At 40.8% G+C, this 26,906-nt stretch overlaps 1 protein-coding gene across 2 annotated transcripts in view; it reads right to left on the bottom strand.

The window, feature by feature from the left end:
* TACR1 (tachykinin receptor 1) overlaps positions 1-24,938 on the bottom strand; it is a 155,764-nt gene extending 130,826 nt beyond the window's left edge. Inside the window, exons 1-2 of one of the 2 annotated variants that reach the window (XM_055378151.2) lie at positions 24,184-24,938; positions 23,340-24,010 (exon numbers count right to left, since the gene is read on the bottom strand). In XM_055378151.2, coding sequence (XP_055234126.2) covers positions 23,340-23,728 — 389 coding nt within the window. In that variant the 5' untranslated portion in view covers positions 23,729-24,010; positions 24,184-24,938. Of the gene's footprint in view, positions 1-23,339 lie in introns of both variants that reach the window. The other variant, XM_063695750.1, reaches the window with a different exon arrangement.
* Between the last annotated feature and the right edge of the window lie 1,968 nt (positions 24,939-26,906).

Raw genomic sequence — 26,906 nt, 5'->3', positions numbered from 1 at the left:
ACAATGACTCAGGGGAGCTCCTGGCATTTTGTTGTGGGAACCAGGAATGCTAGATGTCCTGCAGTGAGTGGTATTGGTCCTGCACAAGGAAATATTGTCCCACGCCCCAAATGATTTTTGAATGTCCCTCCAGATATTCCTGCAGGTGAAAAATCTTATAATTACCCAAACCTAGAACTTATCTCTGATTTTAATATAAATAAAGTGAATAGTTCCTATTGCTGCTCAAAACGACACAAATTTCTTCACACAGTTCTGGGGTTCAGAAATCCAAAGTGAGTTTTGCTGGCTTAAAATAAAGATGTCCTTGCAGAGACTCTAGGAGAATAACTTTGACCCTTCTTTTTTCAGATTCTAGAGGCTGCCTTTATTTCTTTGCTCATGGCCGTTTACTCTGTTTTCAAAGCCAGCAGCATAGCATCTTCAAATCTCTCTCTGACTTTGACCCTCCTGCTGACTTTGATCCTCCTGCTTCCCACTTTCACTGCGAGGCTGCTTGTGATTACATTGAGCCCACCCAGAATGCCCAGGGAAACTTCCCTATCTCAATATCCTTAGCTTAATCACATCTGTAAAGTCCTCTGTGCCGTGTAAAGTGACATAGTCACACATTCTAGGGATTACAATGTAGACATCCTTGGGAAGGCATTATTCTGCCTATCATAGAAAACATACATTTTGAACTTTGAAAACAGATATCCTGGATTTTCTCAGAAGCTAACTACCATATACATCAAAGAAGATTTTATTTTCTTGTATTACCGATAATTAATCCTCATTTCAGAAATCACATTACTGACTGTAGCATGGCTCACTATGTTTGAGCTGTCCAAAAAAAAAAAAAAGAAAACAGAAAAAAGAAACCCCACTCTTGTATCTGCCATCCATTGCTACTACATTCTTTTTATTTTAAATAACAGTGTAAGCCTAGCAGATTCATCCTCTATCCTAATGTTGTGTGTCTGATGTTCAATTTCCATATTGAAAAGCAGAGTATTTTATTATAAACTGCTTTTTTCTCATTCTCTTTTATAATACAGTTAGGACATTATATTGATTTTTTTCCTTGAAATTGCATATATAGGTAGATTATAATATCTATAAATTTTTTTCATTATAGTAAAGGAGACATTATACTTTTTTTTTTTTTTTTTAAGTACAACATTAAGTCGTCTATGGGCATCTCAGATTCCAGGTGCCTCTCTCGCTTGGAGAGTCTTCTCCACGCCAACACTATGCATTGTGTTTCACTCCCTTCAATCTCCTTTAAAACTTCAATCTCCTTTAAAACTCCTCTGAGCCTATCATTGCTGAGCTCATCAAGCAATTCCCTCATAATAGATTCTGTAGTTCCGGTGGCATTCCACTCCCCAAATGGACTTTCCCAGATTTCTGGGGGAGGCCGCTAGCCATCTGAGACTCTTCATCTAGACTGCTGTTCCACAGCAGGACTTTGGGGACTCTGATGGAGCCCCATGTACTCCCCGCAAGGCCTCTACCTTGTCCTCCCTGCACCACCTGCCTTATCACAAGATGTCTCAGTGTCTAATGTCAAGTAGGAAACTCTAATTAGGAAGATAGGCCTTCCTCTTAATGACCCCCAGGACCAATCTCATTATTCCTTACTTCCCTGACCACCACCAGAGGTCTGGGCTTCTCCAGTTAACAGTGACTAGGCTTTTATCTCCAATATGGCTCCAAACATTTTCCCACACTGATGTAGTCTCCTGCTCTCCCTGACCCCCTGTCTTCAGCAAAATCCTCATCCTCTTCTTCAAAGATTTCCTTCACCTTTTCACTACCTCAAACTTGGCTGTTCCAGGAAACCACTTTCAACACTGCAGTCACCTCAGATGGTGGCTGTTCCTCCTCCACAGTCCACCCACCACAGAGCCGGCACCAGGAGCACTTGCTGCCCCCCACCACCACTTCCAGAATTTTACTCTGTCTTTCTCTTTCAGACCCCACCCCCTCTGAAGCACATGACTACACCATCTGCCTGCTGCACCATGTTGAAGTGATTTCTTGACTCATTTATTGCTCATTCCCTCTCGTTCGTTGGACCTTTTCACCCCTGGCTCATTGTCTTCATCCCCACCACTGTTCCTGTCTTCACGTTTGGTGACAATAGTATCCACATACATGATTAATTCAACTCCCTGACTCAGTTTCTTGTCGTCCTCACTTCCAATATAGTTTTCTCCACTTGCCTCTAGTCTTCCACTTTCATGTTAAATCATTATCTGGACTTTGTTATCAACAATAACTACATCATTTTCAAAATGTCTATTTTAAGCCTCTCACTGTCTGACCATTGCCTCCTATCTTTCCAGTTCATGCACTTTTCAGTTGAAGTCCAACAATTCTTAATACTCATCAGGATCTCTAGCCCATTGATTGCACCACTTTTATCTTCTATCTCCTACCCACGTCCTTGCTTCTTTGTTTACCTCACTTAGATTCCACCCACCACCCTACAGTCACTCCTCACATATGCCCTTGACTCCATTTTACTCCTCTCACAAAACCCCAATGCTAATAATTCTCTGCCTGCTCTATGCCTACATGATAGGAAGCCATACGTTATGTTGACTGATTTCTAAATTATCCCATTAATTCACAAATCTCAAGGGATGCTTCAACATTGCTTGACAATCTCCAAATATTTCTGTAGTCACTTCACCCTCCAGCTCCACAACATGACGATTTCACTTTTCCTCTCCTCTCAACCTCTAACACCTCCTTCCTCACCTTCATCTATGACCTTATTTTTTATTTCTTTGGGAAAACAGAAGCAATAAAAATGAGCTGTCATTTTATCATAAAATCTACCAGTCTATCTTCACCTTTACCCATATGTCCACCTTCCCTCTAGATCCAGAAGATCTACTTCATTTTGAAGGACAACCTGGACCCATATGCTCACTTAAAACCCTTGCTCCTACATTCATTCATCCCTCACTAGCATCATACATTTCTTTCAATTTCTCTCTCTTTTTTTTTTTTTTGAGACAGAGTTTCGCTCTTTGTTGCCCAGGCTGGAGTGCAGTGGTGTCATCTCGGCTCACTGCAACCTCCGCCTCCTGGGTTCAAGCGATTCTCCTGTCTCAGCCTCCCAAGTAGCTGGGATTGCAGGCACCCGCCACCATGCCTGGCTAATTTTTGTATTTTTAGTAGAGACGGGGTTTCACCATGTTGGCCAGGCTGGTCTCAAACTCCTGACCTCAGGTGATCTGCCCGCCTCAGCCTCCCAAAGTGCTGGGATTACAGGCGTGAGCCACTGCACCTGACAATTTCCCCATTCTTATTTCTATTCAAACATGCTACAATACCTTTCCCCATTGAAAAAAAAAAAACTCCCTTAAATCAATGACCTTTCTACCTAATACACTTTCTCTTTTCTCCCACTTATAACTCCACTTCTCCCCTCACATTCTTCTGTTAGCTCACCACTTTAATGAAGCCACTCTTGAGTGAGTAATGATCTCGTCTTGTCAAATCTAGTGGTCCAGTCTTGGTCCTCATTTTACTTAACTTCTCAGCAGTTTATGACACATAGGTACTTCCTTCTTCCCGAAATGCTTTCTTATTTAACTTCCAGAATACCTTACCTATTAGTTCTCTTAACTCACTGGCTATTATTCCTTGTTGGTCATATTTGCTAGTTCCATCTCATCGTCCTGATTTTCTAAATTTAGAGTTTGCCAGGGCTCAGGCAGGGAAAATGTCTCTATCTCCCTCTTTCTCCTGGGTGATTTTATACAGTCCTATGGTTTTAGTTATATGTCAATAAGTCCCACATCTGTATCCCAGACATTACTGCTCTCCTGAACTCCAGGTTTAAAAATCAACTGCTTATTCATGCAGTATCTCTACTTGTCTATCTACTGCCTATCTCAAACTTCCTGGGACCAAAATGACTCCTCATTTCTGTTCTTGAACCTATTTCTTTTCCCCATCTCTCTAAATGAAATCAGCATTCTCCCAGTTGCTCAGCATCAAACCTAGCAGTCATTCTTGACTGTGCTTTTTTCTCCTCTATTTCACATATATTCCATCAGCAAATCCTTTGACTTTACTTTCAAAATGTCTCCCAAATCTGATCACTTCTCACCGTGTCTACCACCAGACCCTGGTTTTAGCTACCATAATCTCTTTCCCGGGGTCACCACAGGAGAGCTCCTAACTGGTCTTCCTGCTTCCACTTTTGGCCCCTTACTGTCCATTTGCCACACATCAGCCAAATGATCTTTTAAAACTGTAGATAAGATCATGTCCCTTCCCTGCTGATAATCCTCAGATTGCTTCTTATCATGCATAGAATGAAATCTAAGCTTATCTTGTGGTGGTAGAGAATTTTAATGCTCACTAAATATTCATAGGCTTGCCCACATTTTCCAGAGCCCTTGAAGTTGGGCCTGGCCATGTGACTAGCTCTTGGTAATGGACTATGAAGAGAAGTGATGTGTATTGCTTCTGGACTGGGACAGGTTAAACCTCCTTGCAATTCTCAGTTCTTTCCTCCTTAAATGTAGCAACCAAGGAGCTCAGGTTGAGATGGCTGAGCCACATGATGGAAACAACCTGCAACCAAGTAATATTTTCAGGGAGGTTCTCAGGACAGAAATTGTGCCTACACTAGAGTAGACTTAGACTGAGTGATGAATAAACTGCATGATAAAGCCATTGAGATTTGGGGGTTTGCCTGTTACTCCAGCATATCATAGCCTGCCCTGACTAATAATTGTGGTCTATATGGCCTTCTTCTCTAGCCTCTACCCTGACTCACTCCAATCCTGACTCATGCAGGCTTTATTGCCAATATCATTCCTGCTTTGGGGTCTTTTATTCTAGCTGTCCCTTCTACCTGGAAAGTCCTTCACTAAGATCATCACATGGCAGGTTCCAGGTCTTTGTTCAAGTATCATCTCTTCAGAAAAGCCTTCTGTAATCTCCCTATTTTAAATAGCTTCCTTCTACTTTCCATGACTCTCTATCCTCTTACCCTTGTCGCTACTCAAAATTACATATTTTATAGTTTATTACTTGGTGTCTATCACTCTAAATGGAGAATAAGGGCTCATATTGTTCTTTGCTGTATCCTTAGAATCTAGAACAATACTGGCATATAGTTGATGTGTGTATTAATTACATTAATCGTCCCAACTATTTATCCCTCTCTGTATACTTGCCCTTTTCTATGAGTGTTTGTGGTTCTTGTCACTGAAGAGGTAGCATATAGCTCCCCTACATTAAGTCTGGTCTGGTTGTAGCACTTGCTTTGGCCAGTGGGAGGTATTAGATGTGACACAAGCATAGACTTGAGAAGGTGCTTGCATGTGTCTGTGTGCCTTTTGCACTTTTCAAATCCAAAATTATCCTGCTCTGATAGGATAACCATGACAGCATACCTTAGCTAGCCTGTGGAAGCATGAATTGCATGTGGAGCAGAGCCGAGTGGCCCCAGTCATCCCTCCAGGGCCCAGATTATATCAGTTGGCAGCTGGTTGGCCCCAGGCATGTGAGTGAGCCCAGACAAGATTCAGACAAGCACAGCCCAAATTCACTAAATGCTCCAAACTAATGAACTAAGTAATAGTTCATTGTATACTGCTGAGGTCATGTGGTTGTTTGTTACACAACATTATTGTGGCAATGTATAACTGATACAGCAGAGGCTCAATAAATAACTGTTGAATTTCTACAGTGGATATTGTAGACATTTTACAGTGAATATGTAGATGCTCTTTTACAACCTGCTCCGTGTTCCTGATTTAACCATCTGTCTAGCAGTCTGCCAAGTTGGTAAACTGGGAGAAGCTTTAACTTCTTCCACATTCTCATTTCTAACTCTTTACTCTCTTGCAAACATCTAATGGCCTACTAAATCATCCAATTCCACCCTCAAATCTCTGGAATCTTGTTTCCCCCGTCCTATGTTTTGAATAATATTTTGCCTCCATATCATAGTAACTTCCTATTTGGAATCATTACCAATTGTTTCTTCCCCACTCTTCAACATTCTCCCACTCTTCTTAATTTTATTAGCCTCAAAAACAAATATGAATTTAAAAATTGAGGGATCATTTTGAAAAGCTTCTTTCCAAAATTTCCTTTAAAAACATCTAGAAAATAATTTAAAAAGAAAAAAAAGGAAATATAATCTGAGCAAGTTCATTAAGGGGAAAAAAAAATGACAAAGAAAACATACTCCAGACCACAGGTTCTTAACTGTCTGATGTTAAAATTAATTTATCTTTCCCCATATAAAATGAGATATTAGAATTATTTTTAAAAACCATAGTGGATTTAACATTATCCCTATGGTCATGTCACTCATTCATTTGCTCTTCTGAGTATGAAATAAACGATGAATTCATAGTGTCAAATTCCAATAATGCTCAGACTGTCTAGTTGAACTCCAGCCTGCAGTGAGTTTATTACTGAGGCTCCATTAATAGTTGGGGTGGTAATGAATTACCATAGTGCTTATAAGTTGTGATTTTTTGTTTCTTCCCTTTTTGTTTTAATTTTATTCATGGATAAATTTTTAATGTAAGAGATGGAAAGTATAAATAAAAAGTATTTGATCCTCCAAGGAGTCATGCTTCCTCCTGCCCAGGGTTTTCATAAATGCAGTTAACTTGTTTACAATTCTTTCCTCCCAACCTGACCTCACTCCTCTTAATTAGCTAAGACTATATTTGGTTACAAATAACAGAACATCTGTTTATCAAGCACTCAAAGAACTAGCGGTTTCATTGCTTTTCTTAACAAGAAGCCCAGAGCTAGTCAGTTTAGAGCTGGTCTGTGGATCAGTGATGTACTCAAGGGAATTCCAGGTACTTTCTAACTTTCTGATCCACAACCCTTAGCTTAGGCTAAGGATTAGACAGGGCTTGTTCTCATAGATGAAACCTGGTGTTCTTCTCCAGGCCTCTCGCCTGTGTTTCAGACAGCAAGAAAGGGGAAAGCTAAGGGTGAAAAAGCATTTCTCCTTGTGGCTGTTGCCTTTTTATTCAGGAAGAGACGCTCAACCTAGGGACTTCTCCTGTACCCCCATTGCCCCAAAATTTGTCTCATGGCCTGTGCTCCCTGCAAGGAAGGCTGGGATGTGGACAGCATCACTAGTAGGGGACTGCAAAGGGGAGGCAACTGTAAATGGCTTGTATGTGGTCAATCTATAGCATCTGCCACAATACCCACCCCTGACACTCTCACCCTGAACTCCCTCTCTTCCTTTAGATCTCAGCCCTGAACCATACTGACAGTGTGAATTTTCATATACAGCCATGCGCCACAAAACAATGTTTCAGTCAATAGCAGACTAAGTATATGATGGTGGTTCCATGAGTTTATAATGGAGCTGAACGATTGTTATTGCCTAGTGATGTCGTAGCACAACACACTACCTTTTCTATGGATTGGTATGTTTGGATAGACAAAAACTTACCATTGTGTTCCAAATTGCCTACAGTATTTAGTACAATTACATGCTGTACAGGTTTGTAGTCAAGGAGTAACAGGGTATTCCATATATAGCCTAAGTGTATCGTAGGCTATACCATCTAGATTTGTGTAAGTTCTTACACATTGTTCATGATGTTTGCACAATGACAAAATCACCCAATGACGCATTTCTCAGAATGTATCCCCATTGTTAAGCGATGTATTTCTGTACTCTGATAGCATTAGTGTTCTTTACTAGCTCTTAAGACAGTTTAAAATTATACAATGATGTGAATAATCATTGGATTAATGTCTTATTAATACTTATTTCTCCCAATTGACTGTAAGCTCCTGAAGGGCAGAAATCATGTTTGATTCTTGCCATTGTATTCCTGAATCTCAGGTATATATGATGTAGGAGCTCTATAAATATTTAGATCTACATTTACAAGCATGAGTGTGTTCAATGTCAGTAGAAGATAACAATAAAGCAAAGTCATGATAAAAAGAAAATGTGCCAAACTTGACTTGTATTAAAAATAACGTTAGAAGCCAATAACTTACACGCAATAAGAATACATTAGAGGCACAAAGTAAGATTTATTTCTATTTCTTCTTCAATAGTATCTACTTGCTTGTCTTACTGTATAGTTTATGGGAAGGGAGAGCCTCGAAAAAATGAAACTTAGTGTTTTAAAAGAAAAGTTTAATTTTTAAAAATTGCAACGTTTATCTATGTTTTTTCTCTAAAAAGGTTAATTATTGAGATCCTTAAATCAACAGCTATATTAATCACAGTCTTCTCAAATGTCTTACAAAATGCACAGCCAAGTGAAAAAGTCTGCATTGCTATACTTTGCTTATCTGTTATGTTTCCCTGGGTTTGTCAAAATCTGTGCCCATGAGGATGTGTCTCCTGGGGAAACCGTGTACTACGGCAGGAAAAAGATGGAGCACCGAAGTTCTGCTCACTGAGAACAGCTGCAGTAGTCCCTCTAGTCCCTCCCCTGCTCTGTCCGAAGCTGGCGTTTGCCTTGATCACCCCAGGAAGGAGTACACGGCTGGGTTTCTTTCTCTGCGTTTACATCATTTTCTGGTAGAGCCCTTAAGCTGAGGGGGTAAAATCCTCAAACTACTCTGAAGACTCCATTCCCATTAGTTTTCTGTGTCAATAATGTATTGTGTTATTACTTTTATTCTTTTGCTTCACCTGAAAGGCTCAGCAAAAGTCCTGTGCTACTGCGTGAGGAGTAAACAGAGAAAAATAAGGAATTTATATTATTTAGGAAATTGGTTGGAAGAAAAGCTTCTCACTGAAGTTCGCTTATTTCAGCCAACAGAATTTTAGAAAATAGTTATTTCACTTATTCATGGCCCTAAACCTAAACTTGAAAAGACAGCATTAAAAAATTAAAGCTTATGTAAGTTGTATTTTATAGCAAGGATGCAAAAACGTAAATGAAATGTTAGTAAGTAAATCTAGTAGTGTGCTAAAAGGACAAAGCACAAGATCAGGTATTGTTTATTCTAGGAGTTCTAGAACAGTTGAAGATTAGGAAAGTAGGCAATAGGAAAAAATGTATTAATAGATGCCAAAAACACAATTGGCAAATTAAGTATCTAGATTTGATTAAATCTCTTAGTAAACTAGAAATTAAATGATGTAATTTTAAAATGTCTGTCTTAAGCCAATGGGCAACATATTTAACAATTATATTAAGAGAAACATTACCATCACAGGTTAAAAAAAAAGGTGCTTATGATCATGAGTTTCAATTAACTTGTTATAAAAGTTCTAATAAAAAAAGTAAAGGACACAGACACTAGATGTAAGATTAAAGGTGATAATGATTTATAGACTATGACATTATCTGAGGAAAACCTGAGAAAAAAAACCAGAAAAATCATTAGAACTTCAACTGAATTACAGGACTTATTAAGATAGCTGGTTTCAAAATAACTATTAAAAAATCAATAGCCTTCTAATACACCAATAATAATCCATTAGAAAAAAAACCAAGGGGAAATATTGTATTTTCATTAGCAACCAAAAATGTTAAATTTATATATATAACTTATATACAACATATGTGGTAATATGATATATATTAGGTTCTATATTATGTATTATGCAATATATAATAAAACTTTTTAAAAAATGTGTGGGATCTATAGAAGAAAAATGTAAAAAACTATAAAGAAAGCATATTAAAAGCTCGACTACATAGACTATGCATCATGTTCATACACTGAAAAAAAACTTGATATGCTAATAATTCTTTCCAAAGCTAATTTCTAAATTTAATGCATCTATTGTATTTCCAGTAAAAATTTCAACAGGACTTATCCATAAGGGTGTTTTAGATTATGAATCCAGAATTTATCAGGAAGCATATATGCATGTTGATATGATTAAAGAAATAGTCAACAAAGTAGATAGATCAGAGAAAGCCTAAATATAAATAAAATTCATTGTAGGACAAAAGTAATATTTCTAATCTGTAGGGAAATGATCAATCAATAAATGGTATTTGAACAATAGGATAAACTTATATGGCATTTAAAAAAGAGGTAATCTAATTATATTAAATTATTGGAGTGGAATATTAAACAACAACTACATTATAAAAGTACAGTAAATGAAATTATTTATGCATATTTGCCTACTTTTGAGTTGAGGAAGGTCTTTTTAAGCATAATAACAAAGAGAGAAAGCACAAAAGAAAAGGCAGATAGATATAACAACATAAAATAATATAAAATAATCACTGAAAAAGAAATGAACATTTTAACCTGAAATATAAAAAATTTTTACATCACATGACCATCAAAAGGTTATAGCCTTTAATATAGCCTCAACATACAGTTTCTGCAATTCAATATGGAATTTAAAAATTAAGATTTAAATTTAAAGCTCTATTAATTCACAAATACAAAGGAATAAGAAATATATTAAAATATACTCACTAGTAAGAAGTGCAAACATAACTAACATTTTAATCTTTTAAATTGGAAAAGATTTTTGTATAATTGTTAGGAATACGGATAAAGGAACACTCCAATATGTTGGATCTATATATTCTGTTTCACACTGCAAATTACTACAGCTTTCTGAAGAGTGGCTTAACAGAATGAAGCAAAAGGCTTAAGATGGCTAACACTCTGAACAAACAACTTTTCTTCTAAGAATTTATCCTAATAATCATCCATGTGTGCTAGTTTTGCTAAAACATATTGATGACAAATTATATGTTGTAGCAAAATCTCAAAACACCCCCCAGGGTTTAAGCATGAAGGATTATTTAAATTACGATACTTTGTAACCACTTGGCATGATCTTATAGAATAAAGTTTATTACATAAAATATATCTTTATTATGTAAAACAAAAATAAAATTGTATATGCTATAGGACTATAATTATGAAGATTCTATGCATAGAAAGAAAGTCTTGGGCCGGGCACAGTGGCTCACGCCTGTAATCCCAACACTTTGGGAGGCTGAGGCGGGCGGATCACGAGGTCAAGAGATCAACATCATCTTGGCTAACATGGTGAAACTCCGTCTCTACTAAAAATACAAAAATTAGCTTGGTTTGGTGGCTCGCGCCTGTAATCCCAGCTACTCGGGAGGCTGAGGCAGGAGAAATGCTTGAACCTGGGAGGCGGAAGTTGCAGTGAGCTGAGATCGTGCCATTTTACTCCACCCTGGGCAACAGAGCAAGACTCTGTCTCAAAAAAAAGAAAGAAAGAAAGAAAGAAAGAAAGTCTTGGCATGAAATAATTCCTAAGAACTGACAATAGTGGTGCTTGGGCAGTGAGATGAGCGTTGATTTTACATTTATTTTTCTTCAAACTATTTTTTTGTAAGTTGCTAATTCTCTTTAATAAGTATGTAATATTTTACGATTTATTTATAATTTAACTATATTAAACTAAATTTAAACTAAAATGTGATCAGAAAAACATTGGAGTTGTGCAGGTAATATTCAATAGTAAGTTATTTTTCTTAAAAAAAAAAAAGGTGGCTTAAGTTCTTACCTAAATGAACAGCCTCAAGAATCCTTTCGGGATCCTTCCGGACTCATCTGCTTAATCAGAATGTTAGTAATTTGCATTTTTTTCTATTGCTGTACTCATCAACTGTTTTATATACAGCAGTTTTTGTTTTCATCTGTTTCATCTCCATTTTTCAGTCATTGACATTTATTGAAGCTGTGCTATTTTCAAAATGCTGAGGAAGGATTGGGAGGAAATGAAGCAAGGAATTTTTATCTAGGTGTACAGAGAAAAAAAGAAAAGAAAGATGCAGACAAAGAAAAAAGGATGAAAGCTTCCAGATGACGTGTGGGTCCAGACAGACCCTGGCAGAAAGCCCAGCTCTTGGAAAACTGGCCCTCGCCCCAGGATTTGTAAACAGCACAAATTCACTGATGAAGATGCAGGAGAGGTGAAGAATCTGCTTTAGCCATCTCAGCAGCACTGCCCTGCTGCCCTTAACCCCAACCCACTGGACTGGCTGAGAATATATTCCACAGTCCCTTCTTAACATCCTTCCAGGTTGTAAAGATATTACATATTTATCAAAACAATTAGTGACTTATAAGAAGTCTGAAGAAGACAGAAGCAAATACGCAAACAAATGCAGAGTGCACTAGCACCTCAGGGCAGAGATAATTCTGCCTGTGACAGGAAAAGATCTTTCAACAGCAGTTTGACAGCTCGTGGTGACAGATCCCCACCCCAGTATCCTCCAGCAGACCCCTTGGTGGATACCTGGGACTATTTTTTGAAAGCCAAACTCTGGATACTTCTGTATTACCTAAACTCCGGCACCTCTTACATTCCATATTGGCACAGTTCCGAGGTCTAAGTTTGTTTTAATTCTCTACAATCTTTCCTGTTCAAGGAGTAGGTAACTAGAATGAACACATTCCCATTTTAAGATACAAATGGGACCTTGGAGGTAGAAAGACGTCCATATTGTTTGTACCGTAGTGTGATTTTAATTAGCTGCTCTTCTCTTGGTTCAACTCAACTTACTAAATTGGATTGGCTGTGAAGGGAATGGAGCGGTAATTTGGGTTCATGCATTTGTGAAGCAGGATTGGGGAGTGCCTCAATGCAGACTGTAGCTGGTTATAGCATTATTGGAGGGAAACCAACAAAAATGAAGGAAATAGTATCTGCGCCTTCTTTGCATTCTGCCTAAAGTCTTGGGATCACAGTGTCCTAATTGGATCATTGAAAACCTATGATGGCTTTGATTTGGCAGGTAATCTAGCTGAATCTTTAACACATTAACTTCCAGACCCCTCATCATTCCAGCTGGGAAGAGAAAAGAACTCAGGAACAAATTTTTAAAATGAAATTTGTTAAATCATGAAAATTCCAATGAAGTTTTCTCTTTTATCTTCCTAGCTCATGTTTGAAGAGCCCAGCTAAGTTGTTGAGCTAACTCGTATTTCAAGCTCACGGCTGCATTCATTTTGGTCCCCATCACGAATTCTAAAGGCATTTGAAATTTCCCCTTGGCTCCCTGGGACTATTTAGAAGAGTATCTCAGTTGTTTGTAGGGTTTTCTTTTGTTTAAACATTTTCAGAGTCAGACAAATTCTTTTATGAAAACATATTAACTATTCAAGTGGATGTTTCTCCACAGTAAAATAAAATTAATAAATCATACAAAGTGGGTATTTAAGCTTATGCTCCTAATCTCCTCACATGCCACTCAATGTGCACATGAGGTTTTTAAAAATTAGTGTCTCAATTATATTCTATGATAGAGAGAACAGAGGTGTTGCTAGCATGACTGCTCAGCACTCTCCCCTCATGAGCTCAGGCAGCTGTGTGATTTGTGAAGGTGGCTGCTCATCAGTCCATCTATGGCTTAGGGCTCTGGGCTGAGCTGTAAAGGCAGAGTATCATTGCAGATTATTTTTTATTATCTGAAATAATGGCAATAAAGTGGAAGGGAAGGTGAAGAAACCCAGCACTCCTAGAGCTATGAAAAAGCCATAAGGCTCTGGCCTCAAGGGGAAACCCAGTTAATTTAAAGAAGGAATCTCTAATCATCCAGTTGGAGGATTTAAGTGTACTAGGTGGTTTTCAGGCTCCAGGAAAGAAGGTCCCTGCCACTGACGACCTCATGCCAAGAGGAAAGAAAGCTGCTCTGTAGACCTTCTTTATAAGAGTACAGGTTGGAACCATACTGAGAGCCTGGCTTTGTTAAACCCAACACATACTACAATATTTTTGATGATTTATGTGGGTAAATAGGATACATCCAGAAAAAATCTGGCACATATTTTTCATGACCTCAGAATCTCAAAAAGGCAACTTAAGGACCAGGTCTTGTGGTGATTCTTTTTTCTTTTTGGTCATTTTTTTCATGTCAATAAAAAGGTAAAATGTAGAATGTAGTTAACTTTAATCAGGTAGATAAAGGATGCAAACTAGGGGTGGGGTGAGGCTGTGCATGATTCCGTCTATGCAAATCAGTCAAGGATTTACACTGGAACTACAAAACTCGATTCCAGTGGAAAAAGCATGAGTGGACTCTGTAGGCACCAGGCAGGCAGAGCTCCACTGTGAGAGGGGCTCAGGTATCGAGATGCAGCTCTGGGCAAGACCCCTGTGAGGCATAGCCAGATTTGGGTCTCCAACTCAACCCCTGATTCCAGAACCTCGGCTGCCTCTTACAGAGAAGATGATTCTGCCACTTTTGTTTGTATGACTTTGTAACTCTGAGAAGGCATTTTAAAAAAGTAAGTAGGCAATAAAGAAATGGTACTTCTATGTAAGTAGTGCATGTGTAGTAGTGAGTTTTGTGATCAATATACATTGCTTTGTATGTGATTTGCTTTTAAGATGTTGGAAATGAGAATCTGATATATTAGAGAATTTGACTTACAAGATTTGCAATTTTAATTGTAACACCTAGGAGGATTTAATGAATTAATTTTGTAGTCAATGTTTGGATGCTCAGGAGAACCTGAATTTATCAGTTTAATTCTCAGGAGGTTGAAATGCTTTAAGAGAATTTGTATGCTAAATTTAGAAGTTTTGATTTATTAGTCTTATAAGAACTAAGTAAGTCCTGAGAAAGATTTTGTTTCTTCTATTTGTAAGTCTTCCTGTTAGGGATTTGAAGATTTTAAGAAAGCCAGATGTATCAAATTTGTGAGTATAGTTTGAAATGCTTAGAGGAATTTAATTAATCAAGTTTATAAATACTGTTTACATTTTTAAAGATTATTTGATTTGTTAAGCTTATAAAAATTGTGACTAATAAAATATGTAAGATTGATTTGATTAAGTTTGAAAATGGTATTCAAATACTTAGTTGGAAGTATTCTATCTCATGTTTAAAGATTTATTGAGCTTTAGTCAAAGAACAAAGGCAAATGAATGTTTCATACTTTAATGCACACAAACTAGATTTATAAGAAAACTTCCATGATTTATAAAATATGTTCAAAGGCTAAAAAACACTGTAGCTTCAACAAATTGAATATCAATTAAAACTCACGCAGCTATAAGAGCTTTTTGCAATGAACACATTCTCATTCAGATATTAAACAATGATGCTCACTCCATATAAGGGTGGTGACTTTGTGACATAAAGGATTGGAAATGAATGCTTAGGGGATGGTGTAAAAGAAAACATTTGGGTTTTCTGGACCATGATATACAATATACAAATGATGGACTACTGGTAGACTGTGTGTACATTTCCAAAGATGGAAAGAATGTTGAAAAGCATTTAGCAAGAGATTTGCTGACCCAGTCAGGACAGTTTTAAACTACCATGTTTAGGGGGAAGAACATAAATGTTTTACCCTGTAGCTATTGTACTTGATGTAGAAGGAATCTAGGAGGAGGCTGAGACAAGAATGGACACGTATAATGGATATGATTGTGTGTCAGAGTTTACTAGAGGGCATAATATTAATTACTATTAATTGGTATTTTAGTGGTATTTAGTGGATGTCAGACTTTTCAAATCTTTCCCTCTCTTCTTACCTTCTACAAGGTAAGTTTCATTATAACCATTTTATCAGTTGAGGAAACTGGGGGCCCAGATAGGTTAAATACCTTGCATATGTACACATAGCTAGTAAGTGGTAGAACCAGCACTGGAACCCATCGCCTGGGCTCTTTCCTAACCATTCTACTGCCAAAGGCTAGGAGTAAGTTTATTAAAGGGTGTGCTCATACAAAAGACATGAAAGGCACTCAACAGGGAATCCCAAATATTAAACATAGTGATAAAGCTGAATTGGAAAGTAGATTAAGAACTATACAAGAGAAGGGCAGGGGATTAGGCCCAGGGCTGCTTAGACAAATTTCCTTGAGCAGTTCATATGTAGCATTAAAACTCATGCTGATTAGTATGTCTCCAGGTCATCATAAAGCACGTCTTCATCTTTGGTGCTCCTCATCCAGAGAGCTTCATATTTCCCCTTCCACTGAGGTGGAATCGAAGTCTCTCAAGGTGGCAAGAGAGAAGTTTGGCGCAATGTAAGCCAGTTCCCCAGTCAGTCTCACATACGTGGGACTTCACATGCACCACTTCATGCTGGAATTTTCCTGTGTCTATCGTATTTTAATATGGTGTGAACAATGCAGGAGTTGGAGGGCTGGGTGGAGGGTAGGTTTCTCCTGGTTTCACCTCAGCAAGGACAAGTAAAGGAGAGAGTGCACCTGCTGCTAGTGGGGGGTGTTAGAGAAAAATCCAGGGGGTTGACAGCAGTTAGGCCAGAGAAGGGTCCATAAGATGGAGGAGGTGCTTATCATTTTCATCTCTCTGAGTTTCTGGTATGCCTGGGTAGACGGGAGGTAAGATGGTAATGATAAGCACCTCCTCCAATCGGAAGTCTTTTCCTGGGGCACAATACCTGTTGAGGGTGGCAAGGTGTGGGTCAGGTATCCTGTGGGGCTCAGTCAACTGGAGTGTGGAAGAAGTAAGTGTGAGTTAGAAACCATGGTTATTCTAGAACGGGGGTTCTGAATCAAAAGCATTCTATTTTGTAACAAACCTTTATGGTAGGCAGAAATTTGGCCCAGTTTTTCTTTTGCATCAAGGCGTAGCATCGTAAGTGTGCTATATGGTCTGCTTGAGGCATCGGGTCTCGTTTTCAGATTTTGGCTGATGTGTGCAGAAGAGAAGCATGGTCAGTTTGCTCATGACGCACACATTTTAATGAGTACCTACTCTGTGCCAGGCACTTGGATAGGTTCTGGGAACAGGAAACAAAATAAGGGATCCTTGTTTTCATGGAGCTTGTAATCTAGTAAGCAGGGAGGTGTGGGAGAGATAGACAAGGTACAGACAGTTGCAACACCATGGGATAAACGCTGTGGAAATATAAGGACCCCTCAGCTAGACTTGCAGGTCAAGGACAGCATCTTAGTATAAGCACTGAGCTAAGTCAAAGAGGACAGCAAGGTCACTAGGGAGGATGCCAGTCCTAGGTGTCTAGGTGATGCTAGACAGAGTGATGGTAGTAAGGTAACTCTGTTCTGGTCATCTCCTTTTAAGAGGGCCATTAACAAATGGAAATAACCAGTAGAGACTAATGATGATGATGTAAAGTTGGAGGAACCAGGGACAGTTAACCAGAGCTGGGGATGCTTCAAGATAAATAGAAGCTTAATACCTTATCCTTATACTTACTGGAAAGCCTGCTACATGGAAGAGGCCTGACACAAGTAGGAATAGTCCAAAACCAAAGAGGCAAATTTCATTTCAAGAAAAGGAAGAATTTTGTGATGATTTAATAATTTATTGAATTTAACAAATGGGAAAAATAGAGTAGAATATTTAAGCAGAGTTTGGTACTCTTACAATGGCCCTGTTTGGAAAGTTGTGGGGTTGAACTTTTATTTGGGTGGAAAATTGTCAAAAAGGCCTCTAGTATTTTCTCTTGTGTGATAGGACTCTTACATTGCTTTTCTGCCTCCAGTGACAGTTTTCCTTAAATGAGGTATCATCCAAAAGCCACCAAGTGCAGGAGCATGTAGGCAGATGTCTAAGGCACATAAAAGCAAATTGCATGGGTCTTCAAGCTGTGAGGGGGTGGAGAGTGGGAGGACAATGCTAAAAGAAATTGTTTCTAATCGCTCTTCCAGGTTGAAACAGAATCCTCATTGGCATGATGAAGATTAAATAAGACAATGGACTGGAGGGAACATAAAAGATATCATTATCAATTTTATTAACATAAAACTTCCTTTCTAGTTTCCAAATGATGGATATTAATAAATTATTATGAGTATTCCCAATCCAGTGTTCTTGCAGTTAATTAAAACACAAAACTCCACATTCATTTCCCTGTGCCTTGCTGCCTCTCTTCCTCTTTGTCGTTTCCTCCTCTTCTTTCTCTTCATTCTCTTTCATTCTGTCTCCTCCTTCTCTTTTCTCTCCCCTCCGTCCTCTCTCCCCTACTGCCCTCCCTCTCCTTCTTCTTCTCCTTTTACCAGGAAGTCTTTCCCATATTCCCAAGGGAGTTCTTTGCTCTAACTCTGCTCCTTCTGCATGGCATTGATTGCATTGGGTTATATGCTGTTCGTGACCTTGTTAATCTCCAAAGACTGAGAACACAATGGCAAAGGCAATGTCTTACTGCCTCAGAATATGGCACACAGTAAGTGCTCAATAGTGGTTTGATGGACGGATGGATGAGGAAAGAGGTCATTCCCTTCACTGCCGTCTAATTTTATTTCCTCTTACCATTCTGTGCTGATATTGTCTCTTTGATCCCTTGCTTGTCATTCTCTAGCCTCACTTCTCAAGTTTCTTGTCAGGCGTTCCAACTAATCGCTATGTTTTCAGGTCAAATTCAACATAGAGTATTCTCATTTTCTTCTGGGCAACTCCTCAATTCATTCCCTGATTCACCTGTGAATTCACTTCAGTTGAATCAGTCTGTCGTTGACCTGAGGCACTTTGCAACATTTGACTTCCATGCTTCTGTCATACAGCTTCTTCTACCTGAAAGGTCATTTCTTTTTTTTTTAATCAACTTCTCTAAAAATCTTATCTAATCTTCAAGGCCCAACTCAGTTGCCCTATCTTGAGGTCTTCCTTGATCATTCATCACTGCTGGGCAGGATGTCCCTCCTCTTGTCTCCTATAGAATATATCTGTACAACCCATATGAAACATTTTACTTAATACCTTATATTTTAGTTACCTCTAAATCAGTCTTATTTGCCTTCATATATAGCCCTTTGAGGGAATAAACAAGGCTGTGAGTTAGGAAACCTCACCTTACCTTGATGGCATCAACACTTGATAGACTGAATATCTTTATCTAAGTTTGATGGTGTTTCTGTCTCATGATCCTCATTCTAATTCAGCAACAATAATAGTAATGGTGTCTTGTGCTTGTACTATGTGCTTTTATGTTGAGAATTATTCTTTATTTGCCTCCAATTCAAACTATGATTTCTTCCAGTTTTTTAAAAAAGTAACACCCTTGACCATTCAGGACACTGCAGGCTCCCAGGAGTAGGGAGAGAGTGTGGCAAGTGTAACGGAGCAGCTCCAGAGAGGAGGTGGGCATTGAACCTCTTGAAGAAAGGCCCTGAAATCTAAATGACCCATCTGAGAATTAACAAACTCCATTTTGATCCACATCAATGCTGACATTGGAAAAGACAGGGCCAGTTGTGGCCAATGAGCTTCTAGTGAATGGCCATGCACAGCATCACAGCAGTGCATGGTAATGGGTTTCCAGGGCCATCCGAATTAGTGCAAAGGATCCTGGAATTTAATTCCCCCTCCAGGTGGGGTGAGGAAAGACTGCTCTGAGATAAACAATGAGATTGCAGTTCAACCAACAAGGTAAAGTTCAAGGACAGAGTGCAGGTCTAATAGAGACCTGGAAAGCAGGATATTTAAATTGGTAGCTGAGTATGGCTGGGACAGAGTGTGTAGACACGAGTTCAGTGGACAAAGTTTTTGTGATTTATTCATGTTTTTGTTCTAGGTTCCTCTTTTACATTATCAGCTCTCTCAGAGAGCTCAATTCCTCTTTTGCCTTCAACCATTACTCTCTCTGGGCAACTATATTTTTTGGTCTCAGAGAGACCATTTTATTTGGAGTCTGAGTGAGCAACTGCTACCTTTCATTTTGCTGAAATTATGCTTGCCCATACCAGGTAGAGAAACAGTGATACCAGGCCAGTGCTTGTCTGGACCTCCCTGTTGCTCCTGTTGCTATGTGCATGGTTTCAAATCAGGTTATCTGTTGCCCATTCCCCAGCTCCCTGCAGGGCTTGGAGATTGCCTCCCTTCCTCTACTCCCTTCTTAGATTCTGCTCCACAGTACTTGCCAGAGCATCATAATAGAACCAGTAATTGTCACCAACTCCTGAAAATGGGGGTTAGGGGAATGGGGCTGTTGAGTGGGGAGTCATCACCTCTCTGTGTCCCCCATCTTCAAATTTCATGAAACATCATACATACCTTTTAGTTTTACAGTTGTAAATAATTTTTAAATTCTAAGTCAGAGAAATTATAGAGTTTCAATAGCTAAAATCCCTGGTATTTGTTGGAGTTTAGATAGAGGTAAACCTGATCTTATTTAGCTACATTTGTCTCTGAAACATTTTTAAATTCTAGGTAACCACTGCCTTCAAAAAATAAAACTCTTTCTAATGGAGATATTTCTTCCCTCCCCTCCTCTCCTATCCCCTTCCCATCTCCCACTTTTCTTCCCTCTCCCCTCCTTCTCCTATCTTCCCTTCCTTTCCCCGCTCCCTTTTTTTCCTTCCCTGACCCCACCCCACCTTTCCTGTAGAAAGACTACAGGAAACATTTAAATTAGTACTGCAATCTGCAACTGAAGTTTTTTCGCCGCATATATCTTGGTTCTAATAGGAAATTTGACAAAGTTTACCAAGATAGTTTGACTCAACAATTCCTTTAAAAATCCTTTAAAATGAGAAGATATAGCTTTTTAAAAATTCATTTTATTTGATGTAGTAATTCTACTTATTGGGATCTATCTTAAGAAAATAATCAAGAAGGCAAAACAAAATTATCATATGTAAATATTCCTTAGATTATTAATTATAATAGCAAAATCTAGAAATCACCTAAATACACAATAGTAGAGAAATGACTACGTAAATAATAATAGCATATTCACATAATAGAATAGTATGAAGCCATTAAGATTATGTTTCTGAAAACTTTTGAATAACACAGGAAGGTGTTATTCATTTCTTTCATTAATACCAATGGAAAAATGTAGGCTACAAAATTATATAGAATCTAACCTCAATTATGTAGTATAATAGTCATAAAAGAGAAATTCAAAGGTTAGCAGGTGTTGCTTCTGGTCGGTTAGGTAAGGGGGATTGGATTTTTGTGCTCTTCATATTTCCCAAGTCTTCTGCAGTGAACAGGTTTAATTTTACAATCAGGAAAACCACATTGCTGTTATTTTTAAAGACTTGATTCAAAGGTTGTCTGTTAAAAATTCAAGGAATATACAAGCTGATTTAATATTTCCTCTAAGTCTGCATTTCCATGCTGGAGAAAAGGGAGATAACTTACAGGGAGAGGACTTAAAGCCCCCTTTCTTTCCAATACATTCTTGGGAGAGAATGGATGACCACACATGCAGGAAATACATTCATTGGAAGGCCTGAGGGGGTGAGTTTATAGTGTGCTCACCAGGCTGAGCAAGAAAAAATAGAAGGAGCACTTGGCAGACATGGAGACAGAGACCTGAAGTCTCATCCCTAATTCTACCTTGAACTCTAATCTTAGGAATGCCATTGATAACCTCCCTGGGCTGTATCTGCATGTTGGAAACATGGTGACATTCCCTGTTGCTGTCATTTCCTAAAGCTCTGGCATCCGAGACCTTTTGGTCTCACTGAGCAGGTATCACAGAGGGTCAGGGCTCTGCGATGGTTTACCTAGAGAAAAACAACAACGGAGCTGAAATCTGGCTCCCTGCCCAGTCCACTGTGCGGACTCTGACTCTTATCCCCACCCCTAACCTTCTAAGTTCCAGAGGAAAGATCAGGGCTGCAGAACATGTTTCTGTGTAATCCAGAAGAGAGAGCTGTCTGCTGGTGCTCCATCAGCTACTGAATGCTCCAGCTCACACTGACTGACAGGTCTTCCTAGAGCTTGTGCAAAGCCCCAGTGCAGAAAAAGCAAGCAAACAAACAAAACCCCCCAAAAAACTTCCCCTCTAATTTAGGGGGCATCAAGAGAGTGTTTGTAAGGCTGAAATGGCATCAGGTTTCACTACCCTGATATTCACTTATATATCATGCTATCGACTTTTTTAAGTTTAGGGAAGCTGTTATGAGATTAAAGGAGCATGTCAATGCAGAAAGATTTACAGGTGTACCTCACTTTCAGCAAACTGAATATCTGAAAACCAGTGTAGTACAAAAGATAAATTTGCAAAATAATTCATTTCACTCCCACTTTGAGTAATTGGTTTACCATCTACATTTAAAATACAAACTGATTTTCCACAATTTGTTTTACATAAAACATAGTAAGCACATAGAAGCTGCATATAGAGAGATGTACAGGGAACTAACAAATCAGTATTTGGACACCACTGCAAAGGATGGAAATGAAGATTTCCCTGATTTTAAAAGTATTCATTGACTACAGGAGCTAAAAAAGACTTCTAATAAATTGCAAGTTATAAACAATCTTTATGCAAAGAGGGTTAGTAGTTTGGAATTTTTTTTGAAGTTTTCTCCTAGCTCCTTCTTTGGGTTTCTCACATTCAGTTATCTCAGGAAGGACATCAAAAGACTCCATTTTAAAATCACAGTGGTAGGTGTTTTAAGCATACTTTCACATCCCAGATAAACATTTAACACCTGTGCACACATAGACATACACATTGGATACCTAAGATACTCACAAAGGAGACAATACCAATAGAGCTGTGCTCCAATAATCAATTTTCCATCATGCTACCTGAAGAGCCATTCATTCCAGAATATGAGCCCCAGTGTTTGAAATGCCAACCTTTTCACTTTCAATCAGCTTTGGGAACCCTAACCTGTTGGTTGCAGGAACAGAAGCGCTCTCAAATGCCTTTGCCAAGCATGTTTCTCTGTGGATAGAGACAGGCTAAATACATACATTTTACATCGCAGGAGAAATTTAGAACACCTCTTGGGTAAGTTTCCTGGATCCCTATCCGTGGAGTTTCTTAAGGATAGCATAACTGTCTCTCATTCCTGAATGAGAATTCCTAGCATTACAGAGTAAACTGCATTAGAATTCTGAGTATCTTATGATACTGATGAAATGCTCTTTCACATCCAAAACAAACAAACAAAAACCAACGAACCAACCAACCAAACAACAACAACAACTACAACAACAAACTGGAGAGTTGCAGTGGGAGCAGAAAGTCCCAGAATCCTCTAGGTGTACTTAAAACAGGAAGGCAACAAGAGGCTGTCTGACAGAAAAACAGGCCTGGAGGAATTTACAAAGCCCCTTCCAGGGTCTAGTCCTTTGACCAAACCCTAGGTATTGTTTGCAGCCTGCAAGGGTAAAGGGGAGAAGGAATATATGGAAAGGAGCAAAGCAGAAGTTGAAAGTGTCAGGAAGATGAGTGGAGAAGAGATGAAGAAAGGGGAGTTAAATGAAGAAAAGGGGGATGTGTGTTGAAAGGAAGAGAGAGAGTGATGGGTAAAAAAGAGGAGAAAAAAGTTGAAATAGATAAGATGAAGTTCCCCATCAACAAATGACTCAGTTGATCAGTAAAAAAACCCTCAGAGTGGCCAATCTTCCGCTTGACCCATACCCCATCCAGTTCCAAACCTCACAGCAATGCCGTGGTCCTCTATGAGCACTTTCTCGCCTTTTCACAAACGCTAATCTCACCTATCAAAGGCCACAGCCGTCATGGAGTAGATACTGGCGAAGACAGCAGCGATGGGGAAGAAGTTGTGGAACTTGCAGTAGAACAGGCCGTAGTACCATTCGTTGTGGACAGCATAGGTGAAGTTCACCACTGTATTGAATGCAGCCATGGAGGCCTCCGCGAAGGCCAGGTTCACCAGAAAATAGTTGGTCACTGTCCTCATTCTTTTGTGGGCTAAGATGATCCACATCACTACCACGTTGCCCACCACAGAGGTCACCACAATGACCGTGTAGGCAGCTGCCCAAAGGACAATTTGCCAGGCTGGTTGCACGAACTGATTGGGTTCCGAAGTGTTAGTGGAGATGTTTGGGGAGAGGTCTGAGTCCACCGGGAGGACGTTATCCATTTCGAAGCTAGGCGGTAAAGCCCTACTATCTGTACACAACCCCCCTCTGCAGCAGAGTGCTATGGCTGGCGCCTGGGGCTCAGGGTCCTTCTAAAGCCAGACAGGAGGGTGGAAGGCTCTTTCTGGGCAGCACTCTTTTTGAAAGCTGAACTGGCGCTCAGAATATAAACGCTTCTGGATGCACTGCCTGCCTGCTCGCGGTGGCTCTGAATTCCTCCACTTTCAAGCTTCAGGAGACATTTGAGTTCAGAAGTCTGGAGACAGCATCTCTCTTGCGGTAAACTGAAAAAGGGAAAGAAATTCCACCGGTCACGGTTCTAGGAAGCAAGAGATCCCCCGCCTTTATGCACCTGCTGCTGCCTGCAACTCCTATTTCCCCTTCCTCCGCAGGGAAAGGCAAAGCCCTGTGCTGCGTGAGGACTTAGGAGCGAAGTGGGGGCCCATTGCAGCGCGACCTGTAAAAGTTCTGAGCCTATAGCCAGGATTCTGGAGCTCCGTATCCAGCTGGAGATTTTTCCTTCGCTTTTGCTGCCGCTGCCGCCGCCTGCAGTTTCGCGGGCACCTCTCGGTTCGGGTTGCTCAGCTCGCGAGTTAGCTGCGCACGAGGCTTTTATAACCCCCTGCAGAGACGTCACTGGGAAGGGGCAGTACCTGGGCTGCGTACTCGCCAGTCCCGGTGCGCAGCGCGGCAGCTGAGCCAGCTGTTGACAACTGTCTCATTCCACCGCCGCAGCTACCACGCCTTTTGCTGCTTGCTACTTGCCGTGGGAGTCTGCGAGCCGGGAGCCCCACGCACTCCGCGAGGGGGCAGTAGGTGGCTTGGAAGTAACTGACACAGATGCGGTCCGCAGCTGGAATCGTCTTTGCACTAGGGGTGCTGGGAGGAAGGAAGGATTTGGGAAACAGCTGGAGTGGAGGACAATCAACTTCCAGGGAATGAAGCCCAGAGCCCTGCGACAGCTCTGCAGAGGCGGCTTGCCTGTGGCAGTGGGAAACGGGCATGTGTGGGGGCGATGTGCCAGCGCCGCGCTCCGGGCCGCGCTCCAGCTACCGAGAAGCCAGAGGCGACGACTCCCTGGTCCAGGTGTCCCGAAAACAACTTTCCTGAGGCTGTGTTTAGGAAACACCCCCACAAAATATCTAGCTCCATTACCTGGTTAGCTGATTCACCTGGGAAGTGACAGACTCTAAGCTTTGAGGACACTTTCCTCAGCCGCCATGGTGACTTGGCCCCTCGTTCCAGGAGAAGCTCCATTTGAGCCCTCCACCTGACCCCTCTGGATGAGCCTCTGCTCAATCACTGGGGACAGGGCTGAGCTCCCTGCGAATCTTGGTGAGCGTAGGAGCCACACTCATAGGCAGCTTGTCGCTCAGACGCGCGGCTCTGGGCTCTCCGCCAGCAATCACTGCGGCGCTGCGTTTGCCTCCCGGGGACCTGGCAGCCTCCGCCTCCGCGCCTGCCAAGCCTGCAGGCCAGAGCCGGGCCCGGGGTGGCATCGGTGGTCCTTCTCCCTGTTCCCCTTCCAGGTTTGCAAAGGGGCTGGAGGACAGGTCAGCCAGCCTTCTCTCCCCGCCTCCATCCTGCCCTGCCCTCTTCTGACTTTGAGGCCTCGTATCCCAGTCCAAGACCATTTCAAACGGTAGAACTGGTGCCAGACACTTGGAGGAGGCAGGGGAAAGACTCGCCAGTCCGTATGAACCCTTTTGGAGAAGCCAAGATGGGATGAGCTCCGCAGCACGTTGCCGCCAGACTGCGGCAGGCAGAGTTCCGCGGAAAACTGAACCCCGGGAGTCCTCAGGGGCCCATCTACCCCGGTGCACCGCCCCCTCCTTTCACTGCGGGGACTCGGATCTGTGGGACTGGAGCGCGCACCGGCAGACTTGCGCGCAGGTTGGAGTTGGCGCACACCCGCGCCAGCCGGGGAGCGGCGTTTACGCACTGGTACCGCGAGCGCTCAAAGCATCTCTCGGGAAGTGCTTTAAGGCTGGGAAATTTACTACACACTTATGCCGGGCAAAAATTGGATCCCACGCCGGGGAGGAGAATCTGCTGTTTCACTCTGTATTTTTTCGGAGCCTGGGATTTTAGCGTATATAGGAACCGCACATTGCTTTGCCAGGTTCTCCTAGGCACCCGTAAACACTGCATAGAAAACTCTAGAGATGCCTTGAAGAGAACAGCGTCCCTTTATTTAGAGCGGCTGCACAAGAGGTCTTCTTTGTGGAAGGGAGTGCCTCCTCCACCTTGGATCTCTCCTTGAGGCTTCCACCATCTCAAAGAGCTGACAGAGAGAGGGAGGAAAAGGGAGAGGGAAGGGGATGCGGAGGGTGGCGGGAGGGGGAGGAGGGGAAACTTCTCTATCTTCAATTTTCCTTCCAAGCTGTTTAAAGTTATCTTTTCTTTTTTCTCCCTGTCCATTGGAGCCAGGCTGACGTTTTCAAAAGGAACTTTATTCAGTGGTTAAGGGAGAAAAAGAAAGCTAATCGAATAAAATCTAAATATGTAATAAGAGCTAAATATAAAATAAATACGAAATAGCTAAAAAGTAAACATTAATCCATTTATCCTCCATTAGTACAGCAAGTTGATATTTTGAAGCAGGTACTGTGCTGAGCACTGGGGCTGGGGGTGAACAAGCACTTACAGTATGGAGAAAGAGAAACAAGAAGCAATTAACCATACAAAATGGGCGGTATTATGATGACCAAAGGTACTAAGCCCTGAGTGAGGAGAGAAGAGGGAGGCCACCTAACCTAAACAATGAGGGGTATCCGTACAGATGGAAGAAAATCTCATCCATGAAGAAGCCTGAAGAATGAGTTAGGATGGGAAGAGGTTGAGGGTGGAAAAAAGGCGAATATTTCAGGCTGAAGTTTTATAAATCAAACCTTGTCACTCTGCTTAAAGTCCCACAATGACTGCCCACCTATGAGCCTGCAGGTCAGAGCGGGGCCAGGGGTGGCATCAGGAGTTCTTCTCCCTGCTCACCTTCCAGGTTTGCATAGGGACTGGAGCGCAGGTCAGCCCGCCTTCTCTCCCTGCCTCCATCCTGCCTAGCCCTCGGCTAACTTTGAGGCTTCGTATGCCAGTCCAAAGCCACCTCAGATGGTGGAACTGGTGCCAGGCACTGGGACACCTACGTTCCTTACCCTGGCCTTCAACTCTGGTGTGTTGATG

This window comes from Gorilla gorilla, chromosome 12 (genome assembly GCF_029281585.2).
Source record: "Gorilla gorilla gorilla isolate KB3781 chromosome 12, NHGRI_mGorGor1-v2.1_pri, whole genome shotgun sequence".
NCBI lineage: Eukaryota > Metazoa > Chordata > Mammalia > Primates > Hominidae > Gorilla > Gorilla gorilla.
The sequence above is the reverse complement of the archived record's forward strand: the minus strand, read 5'-3'. Positions and strand labels throughout refer to the sequence as shown.